The sequence below is a fragment of the Nicotiana tabacum genome, chromosome 1, assembly GCF_000715075.1.
Source record: "Nicotiana tabacum cultivar K326 chromosome 1, ASM71507v2, whole genome shotgun sequence".
Classification (NCBI taxonomy): Eukaryota; Viridiplantae; Streptophyta; class Magnoliopsida; order Solanales; family Solanaceae; genus Nicotiana; species Nicotiana tabacum.
The window spans coordinates 176,096,299-176,118,237 of NC_134080.1; the positions used below are offsets into that span (position 1 = coordinate 176,096,299).

At 36.4% G+C, this 21,939-nt stretch overlaps 3 protein-coding genes across 6 annotated transcripts; 1 reads left to right on the forward strand and 2 right to left on the reverse strand.

The window, feature by feature from the left end:
• Positions 1 to 529: 529 nt before the first annotated feature.
• On the forward strand, positions 530 to 5,053 carry LOC107828062 (peroxisomal membrane protein 11C). Of its 3 annotated transcripts, none has more exons than XM_075254779.1 (8): positions 530 to 667; positions 3,348 to 3,554; positions 3,670 to 3,744; positions 3,822 to 3,896; positions 3,991 to 4,071; positions 4,186 to 4,260; positions 4,355 to 4,576; positions 4,744 to 5,053. In XM_075254779.1, exons 2-8 carry the CDS (start codon positions 3,363 to 3,365, stop codon positions 4,810 to 4,812), a joined length of 789 nt encoding a protein of 262 aa, XP_075110880.1. In that variant the 5' UTR covers positions 530 to 667; positions 3,348 to 3,362; the 3' UTR covers positions 4,813 to 5,053. The 3 variants fall into 3 exon arrangements, with proteins under 3 accessions (XP_075110880.1, XP_016510797.1, XP_016510798.1); XM_016655311.2 differs by having other exon boundaries at positions 4,355 to 4,528; positions 4,766 to 5,053; XM_016655312.2 differs by having other exon boundaries at positions 639 to 778; positions 4,355 to 4,528; positions 4,766 to 5,053.
• Positions 5,054 to 6,031: 978 nt separating this feature from the next.
• On the reverse strand, positions 6,032 to 11,185 carry LOC107828061 (F-box protein At4g00755). Of its 2 annotated transcripts, XM_075254792.1 has the most exons (7): positions 11,033 to 11,185; positions 8,770 to 8,953; positions 8,299 to 8,354; positions 7,332 to 7,754; positions 7,058 to 7,224; positions 6,714 to 6,832; positions 6,032 to 6,464 (listed from the first exon to the last, which is right to left on the reverse strand). In XM_075254792.1, the coding sequence occupies exons 3-7, from the start codon at positions 8,351 to 8,353 to the stop codon at positions 6,182 to 6,184; spliced, it is 1,047 nt and encodes a 348-aa protein (XP_075110893.1). In that variant the 5' UTR covers position 8,354; positions 8,770 to 8,953; positions 11,033 to 11,185; the 3' UTR covers positions 6,032 to 6,181. The 2 variants fall into 2 exon arrangements, with proteins under 2 accessions (XP_075110893.1, XP_016510795.1); XM_016655309.2 differs by lacking the exon at positions 8,299 to 8,354 and having other exon boundaries at positions 11,033 to 11,181.
• A 5,822-nt stretch (positions 11,186 to 17,007) lies between these two features.
• On the reverse strand, positions 17,008 to 19,768 carry LOC107828063 (F-box protein PP2-A13-like). Its single transcript, XM_016655313.1, has 3 exons — positions 18,936 to 19,768; positions 18,712 to 18,830; positions 17,008 to 17,610 (listed from the first exon to the last, which is right to left on the reverse strand). Exons 1-3 carry the CDS (start codon positions 19,254 to 19,256, stop codon positions 17,169 to 17,171), a joined length of 882 nt encoding a protein of 293 aa, XP_016510799.1. The 5' UTR covers positions 19,257 to 19,768; the 3' UTR covers positions 17,008 to 17,168.
• Positions 19,769 to 21,939: the final 2,171 nt, after the last annotated feature.

A 21,939-nucleotide genomic window follows, 5' to 3' on the forward strand; every position in this document is an offset into this window, starting at 1 on the left:
CACAAATACTCTGGGCCCCTTTTTGACTTGTTTAGGACCACAAATTTCAAAAGTCTTCATTTTTTCTTAAACTCTGTGTCCAGTCAAACAGGTTCACATAATTGGAACAGAGTGAGTAGTTGATTTTTTGGCCTCTTTTTGTGGTCCATTATATTTGTTTTTTTTAAAATATCAAGAAGGAATTAATTTCTTTTTTTCGAAGTTGTCTTTAGAGTAAAAAGCATAATAGTAGTTGTTATATTACCCATGACCAAATTAAGGTTATTATGGTTAATTTTATTGTTGATTAATATTAAAAAATTAATTTCTTAATATGAATAAAAACAACTAAAAAATTAATTAAAATATACCGGAGGGAGTAAAGAATATTAGGTAATTTTTCCTTTATGTGTCTAAATCTCAATGGGCAAAATTATTATACTTATGCACAATCCGATTCAATTTTAAAAAAAAAATACATATAAAAAGGAAAAAGAGAGGACCAACCAAGCCCTTATCAAAAATTGTCTACCAATCTTACCCTTTCTATCAATCACATCATGGGAACAAGATTATAAGAGGAACAGTTCAGACCAGCAATTCTACATTTGTACGACTACTGTTTATTTCGCAGGAGAGATAAAGTAATTGAGAACTTCGAGGCAAAAGAGCTGTGGCACAAACCCCAGTAAGCCCTCCTCTCTCTCTAAATATTTGTACTTACCTGCTTACATGTGTATTTTCTTGTACAAAATTGACGAACCCCAGCTTTCTGCTTTGGACTATTTCTCCTCATTTGGTATGCTACTTTATGCTCTAAATACTTTTTTTTCCCTTTAAACTTGACCTTTTCTTCATCTTTGATCTCAGTTATAAGGATTCTTGTTTTCTGGGGTAAATTCTATTGTCAGGTTTTTTTTAGGGGAGCTGTTGAATCTTTGATTCTTGGGTTTTATTTCACTTATCAAAAGCTTGAATCTTTATGTAGTTTTTAGCTGAATTTTCTTTCTGGGATTCACGTTGGTTAATTGAAATTAATGTTTATGTTGGTGTTTATTTAATGGTCAAATATATGGAATTTGACGTTTTGCCTATCAAAAACTATTGAATCTTATGTAGTTTTTATTGAAATCTTCTTGTCTTTAGTTCATTTTGGTTAATTGAATTAATATTATGTAATTTATGAGGTAAAGATGGTCGAACATATGGAATTTGACCTTTTGCCTATCAAAAGCTTGAATCTTTATGTAATTTTTAGTGAATTTTCTTGTATCTACTTTGTGGGGTTCATTTGATTTAATTTAATTAATGTTTGTGTTGGCGTTTATTTAGTATCTGAGGTAAATATGGTCAAATGTATAGAATTTGATCTTTTGCCTGTCAAAAGCATGAATCTTTATATAGTTTTAGTTGAATTTTGTTGTATTTACTTTCTAGGGTTCACTTGATTTAATTGGAATTAAGATTATTTTCCTGTGTTTATGGATTTCTGAGGTAAAGATGGTCATTTCTCTGAAATTTGACCGTTCACTATCATCTCATGGTTTTGGTTTTGATGACTTGTACTGGAAATGATATGCTATAGTTGGGATGAGCTCAAGTGTATTAGGTAAGTGTGTTAGCTGGGTGAATTGAAGAGGAATGAGTATGTTTTATGGGAAGTCAAGCTTGTGGTAGATTCATCCAAATTTAATTTATGTTCCGGGGCTGCTTGTTTAAGATGTAACAATGGCAACCCGATGCACAGAACTCTGGCCCCCTGGGACAAACACAACATTATGGATTAAATTAGATTTCTTGGATTTGGGGGTGTGGGGTTTGGGGGTGGGGGTGTAATGTGATACTAGATGATAAGTGAAGCAGATTGATTTGTGAGATATTATTTGTAATAATTATTATTTTCACGTTGCAACATGAGTGCCTCTGAACCTGCACAGACGCAGCTGTAAAAGGTGCGGAGAGAGGGGGAAAGAAAGATAGAGAGAATAGTAGGACCCATAGTTTTGGTAATAAACAAATTAATGGGTTGACCAATGTGAAAGAAAAACTTGATACACAATTTGCAAGAGTTGTTAAAAAGGGCAATCTGGTGTACAAAGTATCCGCATTCACACAAGGTTAGGGGGAAGGGCCGGACCCCGAGGGTGTGATGTAGACAGTCTACCCTAATGCAAACATTAGCGGATACTTTCACGGTTCGAACCCGTGACCTATAGGTCACACGGAGGCAACTTTACCATTGCTCCAAGGCTCCCCTTCAATTTGCCCGAGTTATTATATTGTGAAAACTGACTCTTGTGAACAAATGGAAAAAGAGAGTTAGCTCACAATAAAGACAGCAGCCACATTTCTGCGTAAACTTCCCAAACATTTTAAGATGGACGGCTCTTCATCCATACTGTATGCACTCCCAAGATTTTTGGTGTGGGCAAAATGGTATTTTCTGCTTGATGCAAAAGGGAAATGTTGAAGGTCCAGGGCACCTAAAACTAGCTTATTCCCAGTTGGCTCATCGTTATTACTATATCAGAAATCTTGACTTAGGCTCTTAGATTTCTTGCATAGGCTACCCCCTCACACTTAATAATACTATATAGTGACCTCTGCTGGTTTATAGAATGTGCTTTTCTTCCCTTGTTTTGGTCTAATTTAAGATGAATATACTCCTCTGTAAACATATGGCTTTGTAATACCACTTCTTCCTCTTTCTCCTGCAGTCAGCTTTCTTTCCTTAATTCTGGTCACATGCTTCTCAGATGATCTCGGTTAATAGTGTCATTTGAGTATATATTTTTCTGTTATTGTCACGATTTTAGTGTGTTATTTTATCATCATCTAGACATGTTCAAGCAGGTTTACGTTCCTATATTTGAGTAGTCAAGTTGGTTTCCCCTGTAACACTCTCCTGCAAACCTTGTGAACTTCATGTTCTCGTTCTTGAAAGAAAACATGCAACTGATGGAATGAACACATGCATGGAGTTGCCTGGAAACCCAGGAACCATAAACATATCGTGGGGAGCTCATCTAATAGTCTTTCTTTTTTTTAAGTAATAAAGCAAATACTCTGGGACAAGAGGGGTTGCTCTGATGGTAAGCAACCCCCACTTCCAACCAAGAGGTTGTGAGTTCGAGTCATCCCAAGAGCAAGGTGGGAAGTTCTTGGAGGAAAAGATGCCGAGGGTCTATTTGGAAACAGCCTCTCTACCCCAGGGTAGAGGTAAGGTCTGCGTACACACTACCTTCCCCAGACCCCACTAGTGGGATTATACTGGGTTGTTGTTGTTGTTGTTGTAAAGCAAATACTCTGGGTTGATGAGAGATATTAACAGTCTTATGCTTCAACCATGTGTTTTTATCATTTTGCAGTATCCTTAGAGTAAAATGAGCACCTTAGATGTTGCCCGAGCAGAGCTTGCGCTTGCAGTCTTGTATTTGAACAAAGCAGAGGCAAGGGACAAGATATGTAGGGCTATACAATATGGTTCAAAATTCCTGAGTGATGGACAGCCTGGCACTGCCCAAAATGTTGACAAATCAACTAGTTTAGCAAGGAAAGTATTCCGTCTTTTCAAGGTCAGGATTGAGGATTTTATGAATATTCATGATAATATGGTCTTTTTTACAGGTATCAAAATTTCTATTTTGTATTCTCATTTGGATGTTCATATGACATCTTATTCTACTATAGTTTATCAACGATCTGCACGCTCTTATTAGCCCAAATGCCCCAGGAACCCCACTTCCACTCATTTTGTTGGGAAAGGTAAATATCCGTATTTTGTCCTTTTGGTTTCTTGTTAATTCTTGTATTTCCTTTCTAACAATACATGTCGATTTCAGTCAAAAAATGCATTATTATCAACCTTCTTGTTTCTGGATCAAATTGTCTGGCTTGGAAGGACAGGCATTTACAAGGTATCGAATTACTTTGTATCATTAGTCCTGAAGTTATTATGAAAGATACTTAAGGGGGGGAAAATCCTTACATTCTTTTGTTTGTTTAATACAGAACAAAGAACACACAGAGTTAATTGGCAGGATCTCTCTCTTTTGTTGGATGGGATCCTCAATTTGTACCACCTTGGTCGAGGTCAGTTGTATAGCATGTTATCTTCCCTCCTTGGCAAATTGGATTTATTGCTACTGCTCCTAAAATTCGTTGTTATGCCAACATATTGTTTTCTTTCACTCTTTGTTATTCCAGATTGGGGAACTTGGAAGGCTTTCAGGATCACTGAAAAAGTTGGAAAAGGAACTAAAGTATACTGATAAGCATAAGGTTTGGCCATTTCAAGCATTGTGCGCTTAGGTTGAAAATTTTGCGCGTGGAGATTGTTCTTCATATTTTGATGGTTGGTGAACCTTTCATGCAGAATGAGCAATATCAGAGCAAGATTCAGAAGTCAAACGAGAGATCTCTAGCCCTGATTAAGGCAGGGATGGATATAGTGGTAGCTGTTGGGTTGCTTCAATTGGCACCCAAGAAAGTCACTCCTCGTGTAACGGGAGCCTTTGGATTCGTTAGCTCACTGATCTCATGCTATCAGGTATGCATTAACGTGCGACAAGTTTTACATGCATCTTCTTTTTATCACGTATGTTTCTTAAGAAAAAGTTTAAGTAGAGATGACTAAAATTGGAAGTTTAAAAGTTATATAGAGGTCTACCCCAGAGCTTTGGTGAAGTGTTAAGGGCGCAGCGCGTGACATGTATGTCACAAGTACTAACCCTGCTTCGACAAAGCACATCTTCTGGTACTGAGATCTCTTATTTGACTTGTGCAGTTGCTTCCATCACTGCCGAAGGTCAAGGCATCCTGATTAGGCTCTAATGCTGCTCAAGAATTTCCCAGATCACCAGAATAATTAGTTATTATATGCACACTGGTTATAAAGTTTTTTAGCAGTTTGTAAACATGTTATGGTGGCATTGCACCTTGTTTACTGCATCTTTCATTTTGGTACAGAATGTTAAATAATTAATATGATGTGTTTAAGTCTCTTAGATCTTGTTATCAATCTTAAATAATGAAAGAACTTGAACTATAGAAATTAAAACTGTAAATTTTTGTAGTGTGCGTGTAATTTATCTTGTGATAGTAGACTATTATTCTATTCGTCATGTTACCACATCAGGCTTGATATGAGAGCTACATGTTGTTACTTTATTTAACTTGATAATGTAAAAATTCTTTACACTGTTATTGCATAGAACATAAACTCATTATAATACACACTATGAATCATAATCGACACACTGTAATATTGCACTCTGTAACTTTTATTGACGTCTGTATCTCCTTTTGTGAACCTCTACTATTTGCCCTTGTTCAGGTATCCTATTCCCACCACTGAATTAAATATCATTATGGATCATCAATCATATATTTCAAGGTGTTGAGTAAATGTTGAACTTAACAATAAAATCTGCAAGAATATTTAAAAATACCAGCTACCTCTTCGCTATGATTTCGATTCTTAGGATCCCTTTTTATCCATGATCAAGATAAAGCTCGAGTAAAATTAAGTGAAAGTTTGACTGACTGATGTGAAAGAATTAGCAGGCAAGTTCTGAAGTTATGGTTAAAAAATGATTTAAGGTTGAAAACAAAGCTTAGTCGGTTCAGTTGACTAAACACTAGGGTAAAACGGATTCATTACTTTACGATAGAACTTTAAATCCATAACTTGTTTTATCCTTAAAATAATAAACAATAGGTGCTCAAGAATTCTTTAAAATCAACTCATAATAAGCAGTTTCTCAAGGATAATGGGGTTTGGTCGAAACTCTAGTAGAACTCAAAGAAGTGGATATATAAGGAAAACCGGATAAGAGAATTCACGAAATGCAATACCGCAGAATCAAAAACCAATCAAGATTACAAACAGCTTGACCTAAATTTTCCTTTCTAACGAAAAACAGTCACAACGCCACATACATCAACTGTGCACCTCTTTTTGCTGTTTATTTGCATTCCGCTTGAAATATTCGGGAAAACTATGATAAAAGCAAACCAGTCAATATATAGCAGCAGTGTCTATGCAGATCTACGACGAAAGGACCACAAGGGCACGAATATTTTCTCATAGACTTATCTCATTTAACTTTGGTTAATTGACATATATTCTCCTCATTAGTTACTTAACCATGGTAAGTTGACTTGAAGGAAATTTAAAAACTACATGCAAGAGATTATCATACTAGTAAGGTTGGACAGGTTCATCCATTTCATCATCGTCATCCCATTCCATGGCTTCGATACCCGGATGGTAATCCCCTACCAGAAACCCCATAAGACCTACATGTTCAACCACTTCTTCCTCTGATGAAACCGGAGACATATTTGAGTCTTCTGAAAAGCTTTGCAACATCCATCGGAAAACCTCCGGGTTGTACCTCAACATAAACTTCCCTGATGGTTCAAGGATTTCTATGTCAAATGCAGGGCAGAGGGGCCGCCCAACAGCTTTCACATGGCAAACGCTGCATATATGAATGAAACAGCATTAGATCACCCGAGAGAAAAATTAGCCACGCTCTACTCCTACCAATGAACTCATTATAATTCTGAAATTATGCGTTCATATTTATATCTGTTGAAATTTTAGTGGCTCAATTGAAACCATTCCACAAAGGCTGCATCTGCCTCCGGCTGCTACATCTTGTTGATGGGTAGCGCAATAGAGAAAAAGTAGACCTTTCAAGTAAGAAAAGCGAGGGCAGAAAACTAACCATATGTAAAACAAGTCATCCGCTTGTTGCTTCTGAACTCTACCCAACAGTTCAATCTGCAGATATCCACCAATGCAAAGTACCGGTTCTGGTAGCTTGAACTGTTGTAAGCGGTTTTCCTGCTCATCAATGTTATAATATGTCAATTTTTCCCATGCAAATTACTCTATGACACTCCTTTTGAAAGCTTTGAGATGAAGCTTAAACTAGTTGAGATTTTTACTCATGACACTACTTTGGCAAGATAAAAGGTGACACCTGTCGTACCAGTGAGAAATACTTGTAACAAAAACAAATTAGAAATGAGATTATTTATGTTAGGAAAGAAAGTTATAAAAGAATACCTGTACCATAGTGTATACTTCTGAGGTATACGTCCATATGAACTTGTCATCAGCAGGCTGTTCCTGAGGTACTTGCAGGATATCATCTTCGTCTGATATTTTGGGGTGTCCTAATCGAAATCGAACAGATTTTGCAGAGTATATAGGCTTGCCGGTCTGGAAATAAGCTGCATATGAAGTATTACATATTGGTCAAGACTCAAGCGGACCAAGTAAGACTTGGGAAATCTGTGAAACTTATGCCGAAAAGACAGAATGAAGCTGAAGCAATCACCTTCAAAAGGTTGTACATTGATTTCAGTAATAACACAGAGATCAGCTTTCAATTTGTAAATTAATGTCTCAGAGGCATCCGGATCAGCATACCCTTTACTTGACCAGTATGAAGGTCTATTCAGATATCTGTCCCTAGTTGTTAGAGTATTGACAATGCTTTCGCTAGGAAATCTATCTGTACTCGAAGCACTAACTGCATAACCTATGCATTCACTCTGAGATGAGTTTAATGTAGTAATAGCTTGAAGTAGAGAAGCATAAACATTGTGGTCTCTCTTTAAAATATCCCAACTGGTATTGTTAGATCCAACGCCATTGACTTCTTCTGTTGTTATCCAATTTGGTTCAATTATACGTGCAATTCTAGAAAGCTGAGGAAACCTTCTCAGGCATAGTTGCTTGGAAAGTCCATTTGTGATCACTGCAAATAAATAAGTCACAGAGTTAGTATTCTACTAAATATCAAGCCATTCTTCTCCCAAATGATAATGAACCTCAAATGGCTTCCTAGTATTAAAACATGAATGCCTATTTCTGGAAAAAGGGCCAACTAGCCCTAATTTTCTTGAACAGAAATTGTGAAATTCAAGAAATTATATGTGCCATTAATAAACCCGAAAAGGCAGAAAGTTTGAAAACCGGTATTCCAATGATATTCAGGATATTTTCAAACTTCCAAAAATTAATTAATTGGACAGCAGCTTATAAAAGAAACACTATGAAGTGTCTTATAGAGTAATAACGAGCTACTACCAATAAATTAACAAGTGAAAACATACAATGAAAATGAGCAAAACAAAATTCAATCTTAAAAATCACATGCAACAAAGTAAGCAACACTCGATTAGATCACATCAGTAATATTTGATGATTAGCCAAAAGAGGAAGGGGCCATCATTACTAGATCAAACTTCTTGACAGAAGATCATTGTGCCATATGGAAACAAATACCTAATTTGTTGTACCTTGTAAGGATCCATTTTGTCCTTCCTCATTCAAAAAGGCTTTGTCCATACTCATTCTGAACAATTAAAATACATATTGAGATTAAGTTCTAGCCTCATTGCTTAAAGCAGGTCCAGATGCAAACAAAGAAAGTGTTGTGAATTCACAATCCTAAAATGGTTACCTCTCCAGCATTAATCTAGATCAACTAAAACAACAGTAAGCCTAAATCGAGATGATGCACATTGGTCTCATTTTAGCAAGCTATGGCCCTTAAGCAATTATCCATAACCAGCAAACACTGAATGACGAGATTTCCAGCCTCATTAATTATGTGATGTAATGTGACCAAATATATATAGCATAGGAAACAGGTGAAACTGAATATGATGAGTAGATATTACTATGAATAAAAGAATACATTTTCAGTGTCACTGCCTAGAATAACTATCATTGGACTGCTGTAACAGAGATATGCTTGGATAACTCACCAAAATGGTGCCAAAGACGAGACACAGAACCTGCATGGACCACATCAGCTGGATCATTTAAACACGCCAGAATATTAACTGACACGTCACTTTGAAGCGACTGTACAAAATCAATCCCAGTCTCCATTATGATTGACAGGCCGCTATAAATGTTAATCCATCAATGCCCTCAAAGTTCCAAAACCTGAATCATCACCATACATAAAATTCACATGACAAGCATAAACATGTAAAAAAAAATGGAAAAAAGAGAGAAGGAAAAGAATGACAATTATCCAACCACTCTTTGACAATTCAAAATAAAATAGAAAACCAGGTCTCCAATCAATCAATCAATCAACTATTCCTCAATCCAAAAGTAAGTTGGCATCAGTTATGAATCCTCTATATATTCATCTCATTCTATTTAGGTGAAGTTCATTCCACTTCCAAGTATGTCTTGTAAGGCAAACTAAGGGTTGTCTAACGGTTCTTAAAACTCACATTTATCTCTACGTAAACATAAAAACCCCTAAACCAACTAAAAAGACTCCTAACAAATACCGAAGCTAAAGTGTAATAATAAGAATTAAAGCTAAAGTGTAATAATAAGAATTAAAGTCTTAATAGCAAATAGTTGGTGTAATATATATGGATTTTCGCTTCCATTTTGTTCTATTTTCGACCAAATCAACGTCGATTATGGGAGATTGTATGCTTGTCTAGAAGACTTTCCACCGTGAAATTTTAGGTCTACCTCCTTTTTTTAAATCAAGTAGAGAATATATTCATCAATAGTGGGAAAACTTCCTGTATACAACAGGTATACCAAAATAACAAAGAAACGTAAGAAAAATAAACGGTTCTCCACAAGAGACACCCATCCTTCATTACAGATAGGAACCTCATGGCTGCACCAAAATGATATTAAGGATAAGAGGCTATTCTTCATATGTATAAAATCCTGCTTATTTCCTTCAAAATGCTCTCATATTTCTCTCTATACTACCACTCATGCTAGAGCTAACAGAGAAAAATCCTCTACACTGCCTTTTCTTTTTTAATAAAGGTAAAGTATCACATGCCTACTTCTCTCATCTTCTAAAACCCTAGGTGAATAGAGCATCCCTTTTATCACGTTCCATCGTCATAGTATTGCACTTAACAAGTGCATGGGATGGGCATCCAAGGGCATGATCTAATGGTTAATAAGTGAGTTTTGAAACCTTGGAGACCAGGGTTCAAATCTTATCAGATACAAAAAAAAGCTAGTGATTTCTTCTTATCTGTTATGGTGGGAGGTTGTAGGCACCGATAAATAGTCGAGGTGGATGTAAGCTAGCCCGGACAGGCGGACAGCACCATCATTTGATAAAAAAGTACATGGAATGTCTATGTATGACATGGCCAAACCATCTCATAAAACTTTTTTTTTTCTTTAATCATTTTATCTGTTAGGTGTTTTAGTGATCACCATATCAAATTTAACATTTTCATATCTATTGCATTCATTTTGTGGATAAGTAAGATCTTTTAGGTCCCATATTCAATCTCACATAACATAATTCATATCACAACCATTCTAAGCAGTGGCGGACCCAAGTGGTGGCTAGCGGGTTCAACTGAACCCGCTTCACAAAAAATAATATTGTGTATATGTATAAATTAGGATTAAAGTTGTGTAAATTTTGTATAAATATTTATTTGAACCCACTTGACAACTACTATTTTACGACTAAAGTTATATACTTCTTAGATTGAACCCGCTTGCACAAAATCCTGGGTCCGTCACTGATTCTAAGGACTTGCCTTTCACTTTCTTTAGGTGTTTCCCAATCACATTTTTCCCCTAAGAGTCCATATAAGTCATCCTACTTTAACTGTATTCATTAAATCTCCATCTATCATGCCAATGAAGTGGGTGGAAAACACGAGGTCTCATATTTAAATCTCAGCGGAGGCAAAAATAAATAAAACACAAAAAACTGTGGTTACTTCCTCTCTGCCTAATTTGCTAAGTCTTGGCGGATAGAATTACCCAGTACTTGTTCTCTAGCAAGTACCTGATGGAATAATCCAGGTGCGCACAAGTTCCAAGCACCATTGTCCTCAAAAAAGTAAATTGAGCTTACATATCTGAAAAGTATCTAATCACCTGATATCTGAATTGATAATATCAGGCGCTTAAACAAAGGGGAAAAAATTAACCATGCAATTACAGTAACAGCGGGATACAGTAAATATCAAATGGTGAGGCTAAGACTAAAATAGGGGTAAAAATTACCTTTTCAATTGGGTTCGATCATCAATGGCTTCAGCAGAGAGAAATTTGATGCCTCAAATTTAGCAGTGAATAGTTTTTATCTAAAATGAAAGTTTTGACAATTTTAAGACGAAGATGTGACGTGTATATCATGTCAGTCCACGGGCCGGGCGTGTCAAAAGGAGGGTGCAGCTGGTTGTCGTGAATACTTATGCGGGCTCTCTTCGGACCAAGTGCACAAATAGCTGTTTTTTGGACCCCTATTTAAATAATAGCCGAATTTACAAAGTTTTTAAGATTTGGTCGCCTCAGAATTAACTTCAAATATGCGGATCTGAAGTTAAAATTGTTGGTCTTAATTTTTTCAATTTAAAACTTCGTAGTCAGAAATTAAGCTTTGGCAGAGATCAACTTCAGATTTGAAGTTTGAAGAAGCAGCAGCATCAGGAGGTTCAGTATCAAATATGTCAAAACTGGCTAAATTTTAAATAATTTTTAAAAACTAGATATCATATTTTTATTAGGAGTACTACAAGTGACTACCTAACATTATTTCTATGTTGTCTTCAGCATGATATAAGAATTGCATTAGCCTATCCGATCAGTTCATTAAGTCAACGATCTTATCCAATCATTAGCCATTTCATTGCTTCACTCATCTTGATTCATGAATAACCAAAGGAAGAATATGAAATTCTAATGCACTTTCTGGAATTCTCCAGCAAACCTGCAGATGCAATTACTCTACGACCCAAGAATGGCAACACACAAAAAAAAGGCAGGTTGGTACGGCTGCGGAAGCCAAATGTATATAGTGTGAATGAGTCATAATTACTATACCAAAAATTATGGCAGCCACCAAATAATAAATAAGACAATAAAGCAACAATAAAAGGAACACCAGAATTTACAAGGTTCGGCCAATTTTGCCTACTTCCTCGGACACAACCAATATTTTATTCCACTCCAAAAATATAAGTGAAATAATACTAAAGAGAGAAGATACAAATGCCTCAACAAGATAAGAAGACAAATGAGAGGTGTATTTAAATCCTAAACATTAGGCCTCCTTTTATAGGGAAAAATTCCCAAACCCAAATTGTCACCCACCGATGTGGGACTTTTGACAATCAACAAATCTCCACCTTGGCAAAATTCTACATCTTCAACTTTCTCTCAATAACAAATTTTGGTTGTGTCTTCATCTTCAATCTTCAGTGTTCAACAATGTTGACCAAATCCAAACAATGTTGAAACTTGACCGCAGTCACCACCTTTGTCAGCATATCAGCAGGATTCTCCGTAGTATGAATTTTCTTCACCGTGACTCCACCTTCTTCTATGATTTCTCGTACGAAATGATACAGAACATCAATGTGCTTCGTCCTTGCATGATAAACTTGGTTCTTCGCTAATTGCATAGCACTTTGACTATCACAAAAAATTGTGATACTTTTTTGTCCAATGCCAAGCTCTTTTAGCAACCCCTGAAGCCAAATTGCCTCCTTCACAGCCTCTGTAATAGTCATGTACTCTGCCTCTGTTGTAGACAAAGCAACTGTTGACTGCAAAGTAAACTTCCAACTAACTGGTGCCTTTGCAAAAGTAAACACATAACCAGTAGTTGATCTTCGTTTGTCCAGATCACCCGCAAAATCTGAATCACAATATCCAAATACGGACTGATTGCCTTCCTGCTCAAAAACTAACCCAACATCTACAGTATTATGAATATACTGTAGAATCCACTTCATAGCTTGTCAATGCTCCTTTCCTGGATTATGCATATATCTGCTAATAACTCCAACAGCTTGTGAAATGCCAGGTCTCGTACAGACCATTGCATATATCAAGTTACCAACAACATTTGCGTATGGTACCTTTGACATATACTCTTGTTCAGCTTCATCTTTTGGCGACATAGTAGTACTTAGCTTAAAATGGGGAGCAAGTGGAGTACTAACTGACTTAGTCTTCTCCTCTATGCCAAAGCGTTGTAGTACTCCCTTCAAATATTCTTTCTAAGACAAACAGAGTTTCTTTGAACGTCTATCTCTTATTATCTTCATGCCAAGAATTTTCTTTGCCTCACCCAAATCCTTCATTTCGAACTCCTTCTTCAGTTGAATCTTTAACTTATCAATTTCTTCCAAAGTTTTGGAAGCTATAAACATATAGGAGAAGATATACAAAGGAACCATCTTCAAGCTTGCGCAAATACACACAATGATCGTATTTGCTTCTCTTGTACCCTTGCTGCAACATAAACTCGTCAAATCGCTTGTACCATTGTCTAAAAGATTGTTTCAATCCGTACAATGATTTTTTAAGTTTGCATACCATATTTTCTTTTCCAGCAACTTTGAATCCTTCTGGCTGAGTCATATAGATTTCCTCCTCCAAGTTTCCATGTAAAAATGCAGTTTTTACATCCATCTGAACTAGTTCCAAATCCAACTGTGCTACCAAAGCCAACATAATTCTAATGGAGGAATGTTTTACAACTGGAGAAAATTCTTCATTGTAATCAATTCCCTCCTTTTGAGCATATCCTTTGGCCATCAATCTTGCTTTGTAGCGAACATCTTCTTGGTTAGGAAATCCTTCTTTCTTTGCAAATATCCATTTGCACCCAATTGCTTTCTTTCCCTTCGGGAGATTGGCCAATCTCCATGTATGATTCTGATGAAGGGACTGTATTTCATCATTCATGGAAATCCTCCACTTATCTTCTTCTGAACTTTGGACTGCGTCTTTATAAGTGGTAGGAACATCATCAACTACAATTGAGGCGGCACAAGCAACCGTCTCTATAAGACTAACGGGTTTTGTTGTTGTCCTTTTTGGCCTGCTATTTGCAATTGATTCAAGTTGTTGTTGAGGTTCCTGAGTTGGAATCTCTCTCTCTACTGGCTCTTCTTCCAGAGGATAGTCTTCACTTATTTCCTCCTCTGCTTCTTGTGTAGGAAAAATAAATTTTCCCTCAAACTCCACCTGCCTAGAAGCACCCTCATTTTGTTTGGTATCTTCTGTTACCTTATTTACCATAGCAGATTCATCAAAGGTAACATCCCTGATGAATATTACTTTCTTTGTCATAAGACACCATAAGCGATATCCTTTGACTCCAGAAGTAATCCCCATGAAAATAGCATTCTTTGCCCTTGAATCCAATTTTGACTCTGTCACATGATAATATGCAGTTGAGCCAAACAGTGCAAAGAGTCATAATCTATAGTAGACTTTCCATACCATTTTTCAAATGGTGTCTTGTCATCAATAGCAGCAGATGGTAAGCGATTAATGAGGTGGCATGCATATGTAACTGCCTCAGCCCAAAATTCTTTTCCCAAGCCAGCATTGGACAACATACACCGTACCTTCTACAACAAGGTCCGGTTCATACGTTCTGCCACTCCATTCTATTGTGGTGTATGTCTGACAGTGAAGTATCGGACGATGCCATCATTTTCACATACCTTATTGAAATGATCATTTTTGTATTCACCTCCATTGTCTGTGTGAATAGACTTGATCCTCTTGCCTGTTTGATTCTCCACCATCGTCTTCCATTTGAGAAAAATTCCCAACACTTCATCTTTGCTCTTCATTGTATACGCCCACACTCTTCGGAAAAAATCATCAACAAATGTTACAAAATAGTGCTTCCCACCCAATGAAGGTATTTTGGAAGGACCCCAAACATCAGAGTGTACATAATCCAATATGCCTTTAGTATTATGGATCGTTGTACCAAAGTTAACCGTTGTCTGTTTTCCTTTGACACAATGCTCACAAAACTCCAAGTTGCAAGTCTTTACTCCTTTTAACAATCCTTGATATGATAGAGTTTTCAAGGATTTTCCTCCAGCATGTCCCAAGCGCACGTGCCATAGCTTGGTTGCTTCTGCCTCTTTGTCGTCACTGGATGCCACTGTCGTTGTCCCAATAACTGTACTGCCACTATAGTGGTACATATTATTGTTCTTCCGATTAGCCTTCATTACCACTAGTGCACCAGAGCATACTCTCATCACTCCATTTTCTCCAATGATTTTGAACCCTTTTGATTCTAGGGCTCCCACAGAGATGAGATTCTTCTTCAAACCCGGTACATATCGAACATCTGTTAATGTTCTGATCATTCCATCATGGTTCCTTAATCGTATTGAACCAATGCCATATGAGGTAAGAGGACTGTTATCCGCTGTGTGGACGACTCCATATTCTCCTTCTTGAAAATTCACGAACCAGTCCCTGTTGGGACACATATGATAGCTACAAGCCGAGTCCATCAACCATATGTCTGATGATGTTGATGGCTCTGTTGTAACTAATGAGAAGTCTGAATCATCAACATCAACTACATTTGAATCCATAATGGCCTTTCCATTGTTATGTTTGGCCTTATTCTTCAACTTCAGACAGTCTTTCTTCCAGTGCCCCTTTTCTCGACAAAAGGCACATTCATCTTTGCTGGGTCTAGATCTTGACTTGGATCTTCCCTTCTTTGTCCTCATTTGATTTTGAGGACGACCCCTCACAACCAGTGCTTCTCTTTCTCCGCCCTTTTGTTTTTCTCCATTTCTTTGTTCATAGCTGTACAAAGCCGAACAAACTTCTCTGAGAGAAATTTCGTCATTCCCATGGAGTAGAATAGTTTCAAGGTGCTCGTACTCATCAGGAAGTGACCCCAATAACAACAAGGCCAAGTCACCATCATCAAAAGTTGCATCCATATTTTGCAAATCTGTGACCAACTTATTGAAACTGGTGATATGTTCGTTCATTGTGGTACCAGGAACATAGGTGAAGCGAAATAGTCTCTTCTTCATGTACAATTTATTTTGACTGTTTTTCTTCAAAAATTTATCCTTCAGTGCTTTCCATAATTTACTTGCAGAAGTTTCCTTTGTATATGGATATTTCTGCTCTCTAGCAAGGTAGGATCGAATGGTACCGCAAGCAACACGGTTGATAATTCTCCAATCTTCTTCTCCAATAACATCTGGTCTTTTTTCTTCAATGGCAAGATCTAGCCCTTGTTGAAAAAGGACATCTAGAACCTCTCCTTGCCACATCCCAAAATGTCCTGATCCGTCAAAAATTTCTACCGCAAATTTCGCATTTGACACAATTCTTGTCATAAGCGAAGATGCCAATGATGACGTATTGTTGACACTTGATGTAGATTCTTCTTGTTTATTGTCTCCCATCTTTGACACAAATATTATTTAATAGCTGACGACAAAAATCAAGATTATCTCTTTTCTGGTGTGGAAGATCAGACTAAGCTGCAACCACAGAGCATACTCAGACAGAACCTTGACTCAGTTACCAAGATAAATCTTTTTTGATGTGGAAGATCAGACTATGCTGCAACCACAGAGCATACTTAGACAGTACCCTGGCTCTGATACCAATTGTTGCGGAAGCCAAATGTATATAGTGTGAATGAGTCACAACTACTATACCAAAAATTATGGCAGCCACCAAATAATAAATAAGACAATAAAGCAACAATAAAAGGAACACCAAAATTTACGAGGTTCGGCCAATTTTGCCTACTTCCTCGGACATAACCAATATTTTATTCCACTCCAAAAAATACAAGTGAAATAATACTAAAGAGAGAAGATACAAATGCCTTAAGAAGATAAGAAGGCAAATGAGAGATGTATTTAAATCCTAAACATTAGGCCTCCTTTTATAGGGAAAAATTTCCAAACCCAAATTGTCACCCACCGATGTGGGACTTTTGACAATCAACAGGTACATCGAGTTTTCGCTATGCATAAGGTCTGCAAAAGGCCGGATTACACTGTGTTTAATGTACAGTGTTATTTTGTATTTTCTATTAGAAATAAGTTACTTTTGCAAATCGAACCCGTAACCTCCTAGTCATGACAACTACTTTTACCATTGAGCCTAGTTTCCCCTAAAAAAAAAGGGGATAAGAATGAAAAACATAAGAGAAATATATGCAAAAAGCTATAGACACCAAAGAGAGCCCTACTGTAATTCTGACTAAAAATAGACTACCAATCAACCATCAATCTCCACGCATGTGTACAATAAAAATTAAGGACATTGTGGGAGAAAACTATACATACCGATTTCTCTACTCTAGGCAAAAACATTCTGGTCTACAAATTGATCATTTGGTGACTATCAAACTATTAAAAGATCTCAACTCTTTACCTAAACTAATAGGGCAAACGAAAACGGAATCTACACAAAGACCACCTTTAGTATGTGTACAATCTATCTGTATCAGTGAAAATTTTATTTTCGTCACGACCGTGGGATCCTCGACTACAAAATCTCCCACATGGTGATGTGTCCATGTACCTACATTGTCCAAATAACATCGCGATATGGCACGTTGGCCATTTGGCATCGTTAATTGGAACTGTACCGGTTTCAAATCCCAGCCATGAACGTGATCGGTGTTACATATTCGACGCCCTAGTCTCTTCGCCACCCTGCCAAGCTGAAGTCTAAAGAATAGACTATATGTTCCTGCTGGGAATTGGAATTCAAGATCCCCATCGACTTCGAGCCACCACATTTGTTGAAGATATGCGACAGTTTGGAACCTAAGTGAAAAATAATGAAATAGAGAGATCAATAAATCTATTCAATCTGTTTTGAAATAATAAAGCACAAGAGATACTTAATTGGAATCACATTCCTTCCCAATGAAACAAGATACTTTTCAATCCAAAAGATAAAGACCCCTAAGGTCTTTTTCATTAGACTACCGTAAATAGCAAGGTATAGCATTCTACAAGTCAATAGCTCAGTTTCTTCCATACACGTTATTATAGAAAAAAAGGTATATTTCGTTGAGACGCGAAAATCAGAGGTTGGACGCACTCAGTCACACACACGCTATTGTGTTCATCTGTATCAATTTCATTCAAAATTTGAGCCTTTACTTATTTTTATAGCCTATGTTTGGTAAGCAATTCGGGAATTAGTTATATCGTAATTTGCGATATTTCTTTTAAATCATATTTAATGTCTAAAAATCCTGAAATTAGCTTTCCCGGGAATAAAATAATCATATGACATAGATGCCCCTCTACACAACACTTCAAAGTTCATTAAGAATATTAAAGTTAAAATTGAAAATAAAAGTTTGTCCAAGTAACAATATTTTATATTATACTTCGTATATTTCATTTTCAATCCTTTCCTTTTTGAATTTATTTTTAATACAATGAGCCATAATTTACATAAAAAAGTGTGTTCACCAAAATAACCATGTTATTAATTCATTTTCAATCCTTTCCTTTTTGAATTTATTTTTAATACAATGAGCCATAATTTACATAAAAAAGTGTGTTCACCAAAATAACCATGTTATTAATTAATCATGTGTTATAATCAGAAGCGGATTCAAAATCTAAATTTAATGAATTCAACTTTTAAGTCTCTTAGCATTGAATTTATTATATTTTTAAACCTATGGGTTCAGACCTACTATTTTATTGTAATTCTAATGAATTTATAGACATAAATTTATGCTCCCATTGAAAATTATGGGTCAGATGAACCCGGCGTTGCTACTCTATATCCGCCCTGATTATAATCCCCACATTATGATATCAGTTTAACTTGTTTGCGAATCAACCGACCCTAAACACACAAACAACAGGTAGAAATATAATAAATATAAAAGTAGATAAACCCACCTTGATTCTTCAGTCGGAATGTGATTCCAATATCTCCGATCATCGATACCAGTAATGGTCATTCCTTTTGAAGAAATTGCCAAGCAAACTCCTCCATTATTCTTGTCAATCCACATTTCCTGTAGTTATCCAAATTTTTTCATTTGAAATAATTAAAACTCAAACTCATAAAAATGAATAAAGAACTCATTTATTTAAACAAACAGTCAAACAAACAAACAAACCCTTGTGCCACCATCAAAGGAATTGGTCTTGGAAAGCCTAGCAAAGATATCCTTTTTATGCATGCCGGCAACGTTCATGCCCAGTACCTCCTCAAGTAAATATCTGTAATTTGACGGCAACTTGGATTCCCAGATAAAATCAGCAGAAGAAGCGGCACGAAAGACCCGATTAATACGAGCCAACTTACAGATCTCCGGCGGGTCCAAATATGACAATACTAAAGCAACACATGCCTCGGGTATATCCTCGAGCTTACGCTTTAATGACTCGTTATTTAATCCATCTTTTCGCGAGTCAATACAAGAAGCATTAGCACCCATGACTAAAAACAAAGAAAAATTGTGTCGAGCAGTCGAGTCAACCTTGTTTCGGACCTTCTCTTCAGCTCTATGTGCTTATTGGATTAGACGAAACATTAGCATCCATAGAAAAATCGAGTCTAGGAGTCGGTTGGTGGTCTCAGTCAACCTTGTTCCGAACCTTCTTTTCTACTCTATCTGTTTATTGGATTGATAAAACTTTAACGTAATGAAAGAGGCAATTAATTAACAAGTAATTGGTGAGTATAGTCGTGTGCTAGTACTACTAATTTGAGTATAAAGGTATGACAAATGGAGAAACGAAAATAGAGGAATTTTTGTAGGGGGATTCTGGAGGATGAAGGGTTATGGGGTTTACTATAATTTTAAGAATTTTGAGGAGGTTAAGGTGTCTGTTTCTGGTGGTACACGGAAAGCAAAAAAGAAACTGTGGATTTGATATTTCTTTGTAAGAGGGAAGAGAGAAAGTCAGAAGGAGTTGCTGTGTGTGGGGATTTGTATTTTGTACAGTATAGTATTATGACTCGGATCTAATGTGGAAGAGAAATAAAAAGGGTTCTTATCCAAAATGTCATGGATTATTCCTGAGCTTCGTATACGCTCTCTAAGTGCGTCAATCTCACGTACTTAGCATGATGCAATATGAGCGGTGAAGGAGTCATATAAACTAATCATGGATTCGAACCGGAGAAGCTAGCTACCACTAATGCTTGTATTGAAATAAATTGTCTACATCACACCCCTAAAAACACGATCCTCTAAACTTTGTATGGTACGAAATATTTTATGCACCGTCACCGAACTACCCCTTTTCACGTTGAGGAAAAGAATTATGCATGTTTGCTTGAGTTAATATGAGTTAGGTTAAAAAAATTAAAATTAGCGAGTCATAACTTATCACCATTCCCGTCAAACATAATCTAATCTCTCCTCTTTTTGGTTTTGTTTTCTGAATAATTCTCTATCTCCAAATTGACTTGATTTTCAAATTTTTCTAAATTGAAATAATTTGTAATCTCGAAATTCAATTTTGTATTGGATTTGAGTTTGACTTTGACCTATAAGGATACATTATATTGACCTATTTTACAACTCATTTCAAGTTTATCTTGTTGAATTAGATCGATAAATGGACCATAATCTAACCATTTAAGCCTGAACAAATTGGACGAGTTAAAATACGTAAATGGGTAAATTTCATTTTTTTTTAATTGACGTTGGAGATACGTTGATGAATAGGGAGTGGTGCACACGGTCTTAACAAAGGAAGTGAGGATTTGGAAACAACTAGCCAAGTGGGCTTAGATTTCTTTCAAGAGTTGCCACTTGGCTGAAATAATTATACTAATGAAATACCCACTTGGACAAATTCTTTGAGGATAAATATAAGAAAATTGCCAACGTGTCCCCTCCTGATTGATTTGCTTTTTCAATGTATGATGAATTTGAACTTTCGACAGTCCAGGTGGTTTGCTCTCGTAAGATCAGCTCCTTGCTATGAGTCGTGAATCCCTCAAATAGCATATATCCTTTAAAATAACTTTTATCTTTTTTTTTTTTTTTTTAATTTAAACATCTATCCACCTTCTATGGTCTATGTTTTAGATGATTTAAATAAGTAGATATTTTAAAATTCTTTATATTTTTTTGTATTGGAAAAAATTAAGTTCATATATGGACTTAATTGTAAGATGACACGTCATGACACGTGGACCGGTCAAATGATGATAGCTGGCAAAGAATAATCAAAGAGGCACGAGCTTCAACAGGCACGGGCAAATATTCAGAGAAAACAAGAAAGATAAATGCTCGAACTTCTTTACGATCGAAGAGAATGAATCTGATAGCAAAAAAAGGTATAGATACGTATTGTTAGGCATTAAATACGGAAAACGTTAGAGATTCAATATTGAATCAAATATGATTACCAATTGTAACGTTACATTAAATGCCATTAATTGTCAATAATGGCTCAATTATGACAGAAACAAAACGTATTACCTAGAAGTAGCTATAAAAGGAGAAGACTGCTCATTTGTAAGGATACAAAATACTAGTGAAATACATTGATTTACTTTGCATTATATTCAGTTATTATTTGTTAATTATTCTTATTTCTATTCGATTATTAGTAACCCGATTTCTTCTAAAATAAGCTTTGACTGAAATCCTAATTTTTGATTAAACAAATTGGTTCCGTTACCGGAAATTTGATAACCATTTACTTTCTTAGTCAAATCCTTCATCAAAAAACTGATCATGTCGAATGTCAATGACAATAACCAACACAATTTACTACCCCAAGATCCTCAACATCAGGAGAATGATGCAAATGACAGGACCATACTCCCCTCACCGCGTGATTCACAACGACAATCACGAGAGGGAACTCCAGATGGCTCTGAAACAAATAACGGGGTTGCAAACCAAAACGGATTTGAGGCGAATCAAAATGCTGGAGTTGCGAACAAACAAGCACTCGATGATGCTCTGAAGAATCTAATTGCTCAGCAAGTCAGTAATGCTATCCGGGATTTTACCAGCCAGTTACCAGTTGCGCCATCAACACCAACTCCGAATCATAATACTTTGGAAAACCCACGTTCTGGGCTCGTTAATTCAGGCACTGGTGGAACTCCTAGTGAGTCTCGTGATGGCGAACCAGGTAACATAGTTAATTCTG